At 41.1% G+C, this 13521-nt stretch overlaps 1 protein-coding gene across 3 annotated transcripts in view; it reads left to right on the forward strand.

Moving 5' to 3' along the window:
* LOC122551455 (protein FAM117B) overlaps window positions 1–13521 on the forward strand; it is a 236934-nt gene that overhangs the window by 215021 nt on the left and 8392 nt on the right. For all 3 annotated transcript variants that reach the window (XM_087988934.1, XM_043693382.2, XM_043693380.2), the window contains one exon: window positions 6025–6145. In XM_087988934.1, the coding sequence (XP_087845060.1) occupies window positions 6025–6145 (121 nt within the window). The remainder of the gene's footprint in view (window positions 1–6024; window positions 6146–13521) is intronic.

The raw sequence follows: 13521 nt of genomic DNA on the forward strand, positions 1-13521 counted from the left end.
AAAATGTTCTCCATCATCCGTTGAAAAATTGCACAAGCTGATGTTATCCCAAAATGGCAATCTTATATATTGGTACAAACCCTTATGGGTATTAATTGTAGCATACTTCTGGGAATCTCCATCTCAGCACAATGGTAAGTATCTATGGCTCATGTCCGGCTTTGTCAAGGACAGCCTACCTGCCAGCTTTCTGTATAAATCTGTATGTGAATGATTCGGTGTTTATCCAGCTGCGAAAAGCAATTTACCGTTTGTGTAAAAGTTCCACAAAGGTGAACTGACGTATCGGGCTTTACAATCGGTATGACCGTGCTGCCCATTCTGCAAACTGGACTGGTTTGATGGTTCCTTTGCTTTCTTGTCTTATGATTTCTGCCTCTACTTTTGCCTGTAATTCTAAAGATATTGGGCAGGCCTTGAGAAATTGTGGGGTTGCTTCTTGGTCAACATGTAAGAAGGTTTTGTTCCATTAATAGTCCAGAAAAGCTTCCAAATATTTAATTAGGATTTTGCTCAGGCAGCCATTTTCTAACTGAAAAATGTTGAGTCAATCTGGGGGAATCTTTCTCAACCAATTTTGCCTGTCAAACTTGGGCCCAAGCCTTTTACTATAATCAGTGATAACTGAAACAGCTGCTTCTCATCAGAATCAAAGTTGTACCCTTAATCTGTAAAGGTTCCCTGGTATAGGTTCTCAGTCTGGCCAAACTTAGGGGTTGGAGTCCAGACCAAATTTTGTTAAAGACTGATTCTGCAATTGAAACAGCTGTACTGGTATGAGTTTCCATTAGAACCGGGTCACCCTTTAATCTGACATTTATTTTGATTGGTTATCATTTGGAATTGCTTAGTGATACCCCAAACTAGATGTAGGTGGGCTTGCCATGGTGTTCACTTTCCTGGATGTTGGTCCATGAGTTCTCTTCGTCAATTCAGGCCGAGTGAGATTCTCTTGCTATCTCAAGCCGACATCCTCGTAGCATCTGCAATAGCTTGCCAGCCTGGATACTAAGAAAATTTTAACCATTTGGCCAAAGTTTGGCTTTGTTTTGGGGTTTTGCTGTGGGCTGATCTAGAGTTGCCCTGTTTAGGATATGTGTGGGGTGAGGCTATGCAATTACCTTCACTCAAGTGGTGTTCCCCAAACATAGTTGGACTGGCAAGGGTCGGAATGCCCTGCAACTCATACGCTTCACTTGTGGGATTTTACAATGCCAAAGCCAGTTGAGATCCCTTTTTAAAATCTAGTTGGGCTTCAGCTAGTAGGCACTTTTGCATATTACATCATGAATCCCACATACCAAATGGCGGCTCAGTATCTTATCAAGGGTTAACCCAAAGTCGCATCCCGCTGCCAGTTGTCTTAACCTAGTCAAAATTCCCGATATTCCCTTGTTTTCAATTTGTGAGTAAAACTGATAGCGTCTCAGAATTAGAGGTTTGGGTTACAATACTCATTAATTAAATCTGTAAACTCTTGAAAGGTTTTAGTATCTGGAGCCTCGGAAAGTTAATAGTGGAAAAAACTGCAGGTCCACAAGCTGTCAGGAGAATTACACATTGCTTTTCAACTGCCCCAGTGTCATTTGCCCAGAAAATTAATGCATTCTTTACACATATCGGGCCCAATTTTCAGCAGGATCAAATGTGTCAAGCTTTCCAAGTGAGGACACAATGCCAGAAATGCCTATCCCAACTGAAAAGACTACTGTTGCGAGTGAATTTCTTCAGGAGCATGCTTTCTACTCGTCACCACTGAAATAATTCCATGAAGGCCAGTATCCTGTCACCAAGTCACCCTTTCTTTACATGTGGAATGTCCTTGACACTGATCCAGCTCTCTGACCTAACAGGATATCTGACAGTCCTATTCTTATCTGTCAGCCAGTGCTCCTTGATTGGGGTTGGTTCAATCAGGGGAGATTCCTGAAGAAGGGCCTGTGCCCGAAACGTCGAATCTCCTGTTCCCTGGATGCTGCCTGACCTGCTGTGCTGTTCCAGCAATAAAGTTTCAACGTTGGTTCAATCAGGGATCTCATGTTCTAAGGTCTACCTGGTGACCTCGTTACATAGAACATAGAACGTTACAGCACAGTACAACCCCTTCGGCCCTCGATGCTGCGCCGACATGTGAAATTAATCTGATGCCCATCTAACCTATATCGTTCCAATATTATCCAAATGTATGTCCAACGCCCATTTAAATGCCCTTAACGTTGCCGAATCTACTACTGTTGCAGGCAGGCCGTTCCACACCCCTACTACTGTCTGAGTAAAGAAACTATCCCGATATCTGTCCTAAATCTATCACCCCTCAATTTAAAGCTATGTCCCCTCGTGTTAGCCTTCACCATCAGAGGAAAAAAGCTCTCACTGTCCACCTTATCTAACCCTCTGATTATTTTATGCATCTCAATTAAGTCACCTCTCAATCTCCTTCTCTCCTACAAAAACAGCCTCCAGTCCCTCAGGCTTTCTTCATAAGATCTTCTTTCCATATCAGGTAACATCCTAGTAAATCTCCTCGAACCCTTTCCAAAGCTTCCACATACTTCCTATAATGCGGTGACCAGAACTGTACGCAATACTCCAAGTGCGGCCTTACCAGTGTCTTGTACAGCTGAAGCATGACCTCGTGGCTCTGAAACTCAAACCCCCTACCAATGTATGCCAACACACCATATGCCTTCTTAACAACCCTATCAACCTGGGTAGCAAATTTCAGGGATTCATGCACCTGGATTCATGCACCGGGATCTCTCTGTTCATCTACACTGCCAAGAATTTTACCGTTAGCCCAGTACTCTGCATTCCTGTTACTATCTGACACTTTCTGCATTAAACTCCATTTGCCACTTCTCAGCCCAGCTCTGCATCTTATCTATGTCCCTATGTAACCTACAACATTCTTTGGCACTAACTACCTTAGTATCATCCGCAAATATACTAACCCATCCTTCTACACCCATGTCCAGATGACTTATAAAACAGCAAACAGCAGTGGCCCCATTATAATTACAATCACTCTAGTGACACATTGATAGTGTTCAAGTCCCACCTGTGCTGGAAATGTCTCACACCATATCCAAACAGGCAGAAAATACAAAGAAAACTAACCTTGAGCTATTGTGGCACTGTTGTCCATACCTCTGGAGCAGGAGGCCTGGGTTCAAATCCCAACCGCTCCACAGGTGTGTCATGACATCTTTGGATAGATTAGGTAGACCATATCAAGACAATGCTTAGATTTCCAGAGAGACTTTGATAAGGTGATGCATCCAAAGGTTATTGAAGAAAATAAAAGCTTGTAGTGGAGGGGATAGCACACTACCATGGACAGAAGAATGGCTGGCAGGAATCAGAGCATTCATAACTGGCTGTTTGGCAAAATGTGACCTGCAGGTGGTTGTGCTGGGCTTTCAACCTTTTACAGTTTATTTAGATGAGAGTGAAGGTATCAAAGTTCAGATACAGCACCAAGATGGATAGACAAGTATGATGTCAAGAGGACATGGGAGTTGCAGATAGATATAATCAGGTCGTGTGACTGGGTCAAAACTGGTGGATGAAATATAATGTAGGAAGATGTGAACTTGTTCACTGGCAGGAAGAATAGAAAAGCAAAGTATTGCTTTAGCGGAGAATGGCTGCAAAATTCCAAGGAGCAGTGCGATCTGGACATTCTAGTGCATGAGTCACCAAAAACTAGTATGCAGGTACTCCATGTGCTAAGAAGATTAATGAAGTGCTGTTCTTTATTATGGGAGGAATGCAACATTAAATTAAGGATATTATGCTTCAGTTATTGGTGAGACCCCATTTTGAATACTCTTAACTTTTGGTCTCCTTATTTGAGCAGGAATGGAAACTCATCAGAGAATGTTGCTAAGATTGATGCTTTGAACGAGCAAGTTGTCTTAAAATGATAGTATGAACAGGCTGGGTTTATATCCACTGGAAGTTAGAAAAGTGAGCAGTGACTTGATTAAAGTATGTAAGATCTGTAATGGTTTTGACAAGAGCATGTTTTCTTTTCTGAGTGAATAAAGGGGCTGTTTAGAAAATACTAGGAGTCGCCCTTTCAGAACAGCGATAAGAGGTTTTATCTCTGGTTGGGCAATACTGGAACTCACTGCTATTTCACTTCTGTGTATCCTGAGCATTTGGAGAGCCTAATATATCAGTACAAAAGACAAGACTGAAGTATTTGCAGCCTGCAGTGCTTAGTGAATAATGTATCTCCTAGTGAATAACTTATCTCTGAGGTCCCCAGTGTCCTCAGCCAATTTGATTCACTTCACATAATATCAAATGTTTGGATGCTGTGGGTTCTAACAGCGTTCTGGCAGTTTTTCTGAAGACCGGTGTTCCAGAACATGTGACCCTAACTAAGCTGTTCCGGAACAGCTACAACACTGGCATCTATCTGACAGTGTCCAAAAGACCCAAAGACTGCAGAGATTCAAGAATGCAACTCACCACAACCACCTCTAGAGCAGTTTAGGATGGGAAGTAAAATGCTAGCTGAGCTATGTTCACATCTCCCTGAACAATTTTTTTCTAAATTGTGGGTGGAGTGTATTGTTTGCTGAAGTGTGGCTTTTATAGGAAATTTCATTTTAATGCTGCTTGCCTTTGAGCTATGTTGTAGTTTCTTCAGGTTTCTAACTATGGCTATGTTCTATAGTTCACAAGTCAGGAGCCAAAATTGAGTGAGAAGGAAGGAGATGCCACTGTGCCTTCAATGCAATTTTCTGACTGTCATAAGAACGTTTCCTTTTGTAGTATTCTTCCTTTGCACTTCATCTCTCAATGAGAGAAGCAAACATTTTTCCTGTCTCTAAGCATTAATCGTATTTGGATGAGCATCTCTCAGACGTTTAGAGAATTACATATTGAGTTTTTAGCAGCAGTTAGGCTGCTACTTTCTAATGTAGGTGCTGCTGCATTTATTCATCTCCATGTCTGTACTACCTCAGGAGGCTAAGGAAACTCAGCATATCCACAAGGACTCTTACCATTTTTTAATAGATGCACCATAAAAAGCATTCTATCTGGATGCAACACAGCATGGTTTTGCAACTGCTCTTCCCAAGAATGCAAGAAACTACACAGTTGTGAACAAAGCCCAGTCCATCACACAAATCAGCATTCCACCCATCAAAATATCCTGCTGCTGGCACGTTGGCTCAGTGGTTAGCACTGCTGCTTCATATAGCGCCAGGGACCTGGGTTTGATTCCAGCTTTGGGCGACTGTCTGTGTGGAGTTTGTACATTCTCCTCATGTCTGCCTGGGTTTTCATGGGTGCTCCGATGTCCTCCCACAATTCAAAGTTGTGCTGTTTAGGTGAATTGGCCATGCTAAATTGTCCAGTGTTTAGGTATGTGTGGGTTAAGGGTAAATGTAGAATAATAGCATAGGGAAATGGGTTTGGGTGATACCCTTCAGAGGGTTGGTGTGGATTTGTTGGGTTGAAGAATCTGTGAAAGGGCCTGTAGGGATTCTCTGTATTTTCAGCTGTTTATGGAGTAAAGTGAATAACAATATGTATTTGGGCTTATTTCAGAATATTTCTTAACTTGCATTCAAAAAGATACGAGAGGACATGTAGAAAAGACTGACAAGTCCCATCTCGAGAATTGAACAGTCACACTTTTCTTACATTATTATATATTTAAATATTTGACTGCTCAGAAATGCAAGCCTATCACACCAGAATGGATAACTAACACACACAAACTGCAATGATGAGGAGGTGTGGCTATTGGACTGGGGAGGACAAAGTTAAAAATCGCACAACACCAGGTTATAGTCAAACAGGTTTATTTGGAAGTACAAACTTTTGGAGCTGACGAAGGAGCAGAAGTCCGAAAGCTTGTATTTCTAAATAACCTGGTGGACTATGACCTGGTGTTGTGTGATTTTTAACACATAAACTGCAACAGTTCAGTTGAAATTTCTAACTTCAATTTGCAGGAGGCTTGACTATATCAGTACTGAATCTTGATTCTCCTCATTGCAGAAAGTGGAACTAGCTCTCCATTACCTAAATATGCCTCCTCTCCGAAGCCGAACAACAGTTATGACTTCAAACGGGAACCACCAGAAGGCTGTGAGAGGGTGAAAGCCTTTGAGGAAACTTCGTAAGTATGAGACTTCTCGGAGTGCATCGGACAGTCGATATTGATTCTATGCATTCCTGGCCACTTTGTTTGTATCCGTAGTGGTTGATCTATATTCCTACTGGGTGGTAGCCATCAAAAAGCGTGGGTTATCCTGTGAATATTCTTTCTGATGTGCTTTTATTCTTTGCTCATTTAAAACTGCCTGCCCTTCTCTTGAGAATTGCACATGGCTTAAAATGTCATTCTTCAATCAAATTTTCACAGCAAGTTGAATATCTATTAGTCAGATAGCAGGTGTCAGGATCTTTGTAAAATAAACCATTAATTATTCAGACCTCCTTTATTTTTGCTCTTTTATCTGAGAACTTAGTATATTGGCAGTGGTATGTAAATTCCCTCGTTAGGTTGGGGTCATGCACATATCTAATTTATTCAAAACTGCTGCCACTAGAAATGGTCAATTGTCAACATTGTTGAAATTACGTTTCATTGAAATCTTTGGGTTGCTTGCTTGTGGATATTGCTGGGTGTTAGCTTGCAGTTCATCCAGCTGACCTTTCCAGCTCTCATTCTGCAGAGGACATTTTGAGCTATAATACAGAATTAAGGACTGGTTCTTGTACATCTGTCACTGGGGGAAATAATTGAGGGAAGTTACCCATCTTTTTATCAGTCTGTCAATTAGACCAGTGGACTAAGAACCCACACTTATTGATCTGTCACTAAAGGAAACTATGTTCAATTAAGAATAGAATTTGGTAATCATTTACCTAACTAAAAAGCACAACTAATATACAATTAACGGATTCTCTTCTATCTTTGAATAAAAATCAGTTTATGCGCCAAACCATATTTCAAAACAAATTAAGTTAAAGACCTCTGTATTCTGTGCAGAATGAGACTTGAAGTGCCCTTCCTTTAGTTCCCTTAATAATTCTTCCATGCCCACTTTTCTCTTTGGAACGTTATCAGTTGGTTGCCAACTTCTGTCTGTGCTCCCTTCCATCCCATTTCATTTTAGAGTTTTTCTTTCTCCTCAACCTTTTATAACAATCCAGTTAAATTAATCTGAGACCTTTCCTCACTCATGCTTTTTATAGAGTGTTCATAATCTTGTATTGCACAATTAGCTCACAACATTCAATGGGCATTTTACCTTCAGTCTGACTGTTGAACAAAATCTCTCAACATGTTCTAGACACAGTCTCATTTCAGTTTGGCAGTTGAAGTACATTGAACAATCATAGAGTATTACAACACGGAGACAGGTCCTTTGGCCCAGACTAGTCTGTGCAGACCAAAATGTTCATCAATGTACAAATGCCTTTTAAGTGTTGTTAGTGTATCCGCCTCAACCACTTCCACTGGCAGCTAATTTCATATGCATACCAACCTCTGTGTAAAGAAGTTTCTCCTCAGGTTCCATTTTATTCTTTCCCCTCTCACCTTAAACTGATGCCCTCTAGTGATTGATTCCCCAACCCTGGGAAAAAGATTGAGTGCATTCACCTTATTCAAGCTTCTCCTGATCTTATACATCTCTATAAGGTCCCCGCTCATTCTCCTATGCTGTAAAGGAAAGAGTCCTAGCTTGTTCAACCTCTCCATATAACTCAGACCCTTGAGTCCTCGCAACATTCTTGTAAAATTCTTCTCAACTCTTTCCAGTTTCATAACATCCATCCAATTGCAAGATGAGGGAAGTTACCCATCTTTTTATCAGTCTGTCAATTAGACCAATGGACTAAGAACCCACACTTATTGATCTGTCACTAAAGGAAACTATGTTCAATTAAGAATAGAATTTGGTAATCATTTACCTAACTAAAAAGCACAACTATTATACAGTTAACGGATTTGTACATTCATGTCCGTTATGCGCCTCACGAATGTCCTGTATAACTGCAACATAACTTCCCAACAACTATAGTTGAAGGCCAGTGTGCCAAAAGCCTCCTTCACTGCCCGGTCTACCTGTGGCTCCACTTTCAGAGAACCATGCACCTCGCCTCCAAGGTCTCTCTGTTCCACTACACTCCTTAAGGTCCTACCATTCACCATGAAACTCCTACCTTGATTTGACTTTCCAAAATGCAAGACCTCACACTTACTTATATTAAACTCCATTTGCCATTTTTTGGCCTACTCCCCCAGCTGATCAAGGGTCTGCTGCAATTTTTGATAATCTTCCTCACTGTCCATGTTACCTGCTATTTTAGTGTCATTTGTAAATTTAATAAGCATGCCTAGTACGTTCTCATCCAAATCATTGATATAGATAACGAACAGCAATGGGTCCAGCACCAACCTCTGAGGCACTCTACTAGTTGCAGGCCTCCAGTCCAACAAGCATCCTTCCACTATTATCATCTGCTTCTTACTATCAAGCCAATTGTATATCCAATTTGCCAGCTTTCCCTGGATTCCATGTGATCAACCTTCCAGAGCAGCCTACCATGTGGAGCCTTATCAAAGGCCTTGCTGAAATCCATTAAGACCTTGTCTATTGCCCTGCCCTTGCCAACCTTCTTGGTCACCACCTCAAAGAACTCTAACAAATTTGTGAAGCATGATCTCCCACGCACACAGCCATGCTGACTATTCCTAATCAACCCCTGTCTTTCCAAGTGCAAGTCTATCTTAGCTCTCAGAATCTTCTCAATTAATCATAGAGATGTACAGCACAGAAACAGACCCTTCGGTCCAACTAGTCCATGCCAACCAGGCATCCTAACCTAATCTAGTCCCATTTGCCAACACTTGGCCAATATCCCTCTAAACCCTTTCTATTCATGTACCCATCCAGATGCCTGTTAAATGCTGCAATTGTACTAGCCTCTGCCACTTCCTCTGGCAGCTCATTCCATACACGCACCACCCTCTGCTTGAAAACGTTGCCCCTTAGGTTCCTTTTATATCTTTCCCCTTTCACCCTAAACCTATGCCCTCTAGTTCTGGACTCCGCCACCCCAGGGATAAGACTTTGTCTATTTATCCTATCCATGCCCCTCATGATTTTATAAACCTCTATTAAGTCACCCCTCAGCCTCCGATACTCCAGGGAAAACAGCCCCAGCCTATTTAACCTCTTCCCTATAGCTCAAATCCTCCAACCCTGGCAACATTCTTGTAAATCTTTTCTGAACCCTTTCAAGTTTCATAACCTCCTTCCAATAAGAAGGAGACCAGAATTGTACGCAATATTCCAAACATGGCCTAACCAATGTCCTGTACAGCCGCAACATGACCTCCCAATTCCTACACTCAATGCTCTGACCAATAAAGGAAAGCATACCAAACGCCGCCTTCACACTCCTATTTACCTGCAATTCTAGTTTCAAGGAACTATGAACCTGCACTCCAAGGTCGCTTTGCTCAGCAGCAATCCTAGGACCTTATCATTAAGTGTATAAGTCCTGCTAAGATTCGCTTTTCCAAAATGCAGCACCTCGCATTTATCTAAATTAAACTCCATCTGCCACTCCTCAGCCCATTGGCCCATCTGATCAAGATCCTATTGTACTCTGAAGGTAACCTTCTTCACTGTCCACTAAACCTCCAATTTTTGTGACATCTGCAAACTTACTAACTACGTTCACATCCAAACCATTTATATAAATGATGAAAAGTAGTGGACCCAGCACCAATCCTCATGGCACTCTAATTGTCACAGCCCTCCAGTCTGAAAAGGAACACTCCATCACCACTACCCTCTGTCTTCTGCCTTTGAGCCAGTTCTATCCATATGGCTAGCTCTCTCTGTAGTTCTTTAATTTTCTTAGTTTCAAAGCAAAAGGGCAGCATTTCTCATTGCCAACTGTTATGATACCAACTCCACTTCAATACCCACCATAAACATTAGCATGTGAAGCACAGTGCCCCTCATAGCGCCAGGGACGCGGGTTTGATTCCAGCTTCGGGCAACTATCTGTGTGGAGTTTGCACGTTCTCCCTATGTCTGCGTGGGTTTTCTCCAGGTGCTCCAGTTTCCTCCCACAGTCCAAAGATGTGCAGGTTAGGTGAATTGGCCATGCTAAATTGTCCATAGTGTTCAATGATGTGTGGGTTAGGTGCATTCATCAGGGGAAATGTAGAGTAATAGGGGTGTGGGTCTGGGTGAGTTGCTGTTTGGAGGGTCGGTGTGGACTTGTTGGGCAAATGGCCTGTTTCCACATGGTAAGGATTCTCTGATTATTAAAAGTACCTATCTTTCGGCAATCTAAGAATGACAACTTGATTTTGTACTCAACCAGTTTTAAATTTCATTTGGTGTAGTCTGAGTGTGCAACGAGTTTAACATGATTAATCATGTTTGAAATTGCTGTGTCCCATTAGGTATCACTTTTCTGTGATGACTTAAAAGGGGGGGTGGTTAGCTCAGATGGCTAGTTTGTGATGCAAGTCTGATCTGAAAATGTGTTGCTGGAAAAGCGCAGCAGGTCAGGCAGCATCCAAGGAGCAGGAGAATCAATGTTTCGGGCATGAGCCCTTCTTCAGGATGCAAGTGTGATGCCAATAACGTGAGTTCAATTCCTGCACTAGCTGAGCTTATCATGAAGGAGTCTCATTCTCTCCTTCCCTAGTCTGAGGAGTGGTAACTCTTGGGTTAAACTACTGCTAGTCATCTCTTTCTAATGAGAAAGCAGCCCTAAGGTCCTCTGGGACAATGGGACTTTATCCTTTACTAACTGTGATGACCTAATACAATTAACATGAATGGCAGTAAAGGACGAAATAGAGTTCTTGATGTCAAATTATTTCTAATTTACATAGAATATCTGAATACCTGAACCAAAACATTTAGAAACCTCACAGAACTAGTTCCCAATTTTAAATTTTGTGTTTAAAATTAACAACACATTTCTCTCTTATTCTGCCTCAGTGTTTTCTACCTTATTGGAAAACATCAATATCTTGCAGATGGCTGAAGTTTTTCTTTTATGGTACCGCAAATAAATTGCAGGATCTGCTTTTAGCTGAAAACTAGCTACTTTCAAACAAAGCACATCTCACCAAAATATGCTGTAGTCTGGACATATCATTTGGCCCAGGGCCATATTTGCTTAGTTTCCTTCTCTTGCTACTTCTCTGGGAGTTTCGGATATTTTCTTTGAAAAACATAATCCCACAGAAGTGTCATTCTTATTAGGTTGACCTCAGCTCCCATGCATGTGACCAAACAGCTAAAAAGATTTTTTTTTGTGTATATATATTTATTAGCAAATTTTTTTTAACTTTAACATATATAAAATTATTGATAAAAACAATCCAATAACAAAATCAGTATAATAAAAAGAAAACAAACACAAATTACAATACAACTACTATCTACTAACTACTAACGTACCCTATAATACAAAGCAAACCCTAACACTGTGCAAAGCAACACCAAAAAAATAGAAAAGCAAAAAAAACACAAAAAGCAGAACAGCTATGCTCGGCGCAAAGCTCCCAAACAAAGGAACGGGAGCATTGCATATATATTCGTATTAACTCGGGAGACCCCCTCCAGGGCCCAGGGCTTGACAAATCTAATCATCCTGGTTAAACAAATGCCCTAGTTAAGATAACTGACAAATCTATATCCAAATAACTCAAGTAGGGCTGCCATGTCTTATAAAAATTGTCTGCTAAAAGATTTTAAAGATTCTAATAACACTGACTTGCTTTTCAAATTCTCCAGAAGTGCCCTTACTTTAGCCTCAAAAGTTTTAAAAATAGGTGGATTTGTACTAAGACCCATATGGCAAGACTGATCGCCTATTATAGATTCATAAAGGTCTATAGCATGGTAAAAGGCCCTTCAGCCCATTGAGTCTGCACCAGTCAAAAACAAGCACCTGACTATTCAAATCGCATTTTCCAGCACTTGGCTGATAGCCTTATATCCGAGGAGTGTGGTGCTGGAAAAGCACAGCAGGTCAGACAGCATCTAACAAGCAGGAGAACTGATGTTTTGGACAAAAGCCCTTCATCAGGAGCTTTCGGGCTTTTGTCCAAAACATCAGTTCTCCTGCTTGTTAGATGCTGTCTGACCTGCTGTGCTTTTCCAGCACCACACTCTTGCCTCTAATCTCCAGCATCTACAGTCCTCGCTTTTGTCTCATAGCCTTATATGTCTTGGCTTTGCAAATATACTCTGGTACTTCAGCATAAACTTCATACTCTCTCTATCTATCTAACTCTGTATTTCTTTCCTGTTAGTTTATTTTCAAATATATTTATATTTAGAATATTGAACACGAACAGGTCTACCATGTCTGTGCTGACCATGATGCCATTCTAAACAAACACCATCTGCCTGTACCTTGTCCATTTCCTCCTGTTCCCTGCTTGTTCATGCTTTTATTATATCTGCTTCTACCACTTCCCCCATTATCATGAGAATTTTGGCACCAAGTTCTGTTTTGAGACTGTCCTGTTATCTTATCCATACAGTTATGCCTCACTTCCATTTTATTGTCGACTGGGACAGCTGCTGCAAGATTTTCCCCAGTATGTCATAGCTTTCTGACAGAAGAGTCGTTTCTGATCTTGCAGTTGATCCTTGCACTGTACTTTCTTACTGTCCACACTCTCACCCAGTTTTAATCTCAGTAACTTTCACTTACTGTCCATTAACTGACCCTACATCTTTTAATAAGGTTGTTAACCTTTAACAAGTGGGATTACCAGTTCTCTGTGAAACCTTGAAGTTATTTTTTTTCTCACTGATTTTTATCATCCAATAACAGTAGTATGTATGTTTCTCACTCCACAGATGCTGCCAGACCTATTGATTTTCTCAATGTTCTCTGTTCCTAAGCCAGGGTCATAGTACTGGATGAACAGAGACACAAATGAGTGGGTTGGATTGAGTAGAAGTTCAAGAATTTAAAGAGTCACTCCATACAGTTAGAGAGAGAAAACAGCCTTTAGGAACACTGGGAATGAGGTCCTGAGCCTTGTCCTGGCAAAATTGAAAGTAAAACTAAGAGTAAAATGAGAAGAGGGAAAAGAAGAAATGAATAATTGGATACGCATGAAATATGCGTTGAAGGAGGCTTGAAGAAGACCAGCAATGAACCAAGATGGTACCAGTGGCCCACTATGGAGCCCCATTCTCCCAGTTGAGTTTCTTCAAGCCAAAGATATGTACTTCATTGGAACAACCATCTAGTTTCTAAAATTTCTCAACAGTTCACCACATTGTCAGCATTTCACATATCATCTTTCTTGTGTACTTCTGCTAAGAATTCTAATAGAATATCCCCATCTTCATTTAAAAAAACCCCAAGAACTGCGGATTCTGGGAGTCAGAAACAAAGCTAGAAATTTCTGGGAAATCTCAACAGGTGTGATAGCATCTGTGAAGAAAAAGTGGACGTAATATTTCAAGTCCAATGTAGCTTCTT

This window comes from Chiloscyllium plagiosum, unplaced genomic scaffold, assembly GCF_037043375.1.
Source record: "Chiloscyllium plagiosum isolate Xiang-an unplaced genomic scaffold, Cpla_swu_hap1 HiC_scaffold_7, whole genome shotgun sequence".
NCBI lineage: Eukaryota > Metazoa > Chordata > Chondrichthyes > Orectolobiformes > Hemiscylliidae > Chiloscyllium > Chiloscyllium plagiosum.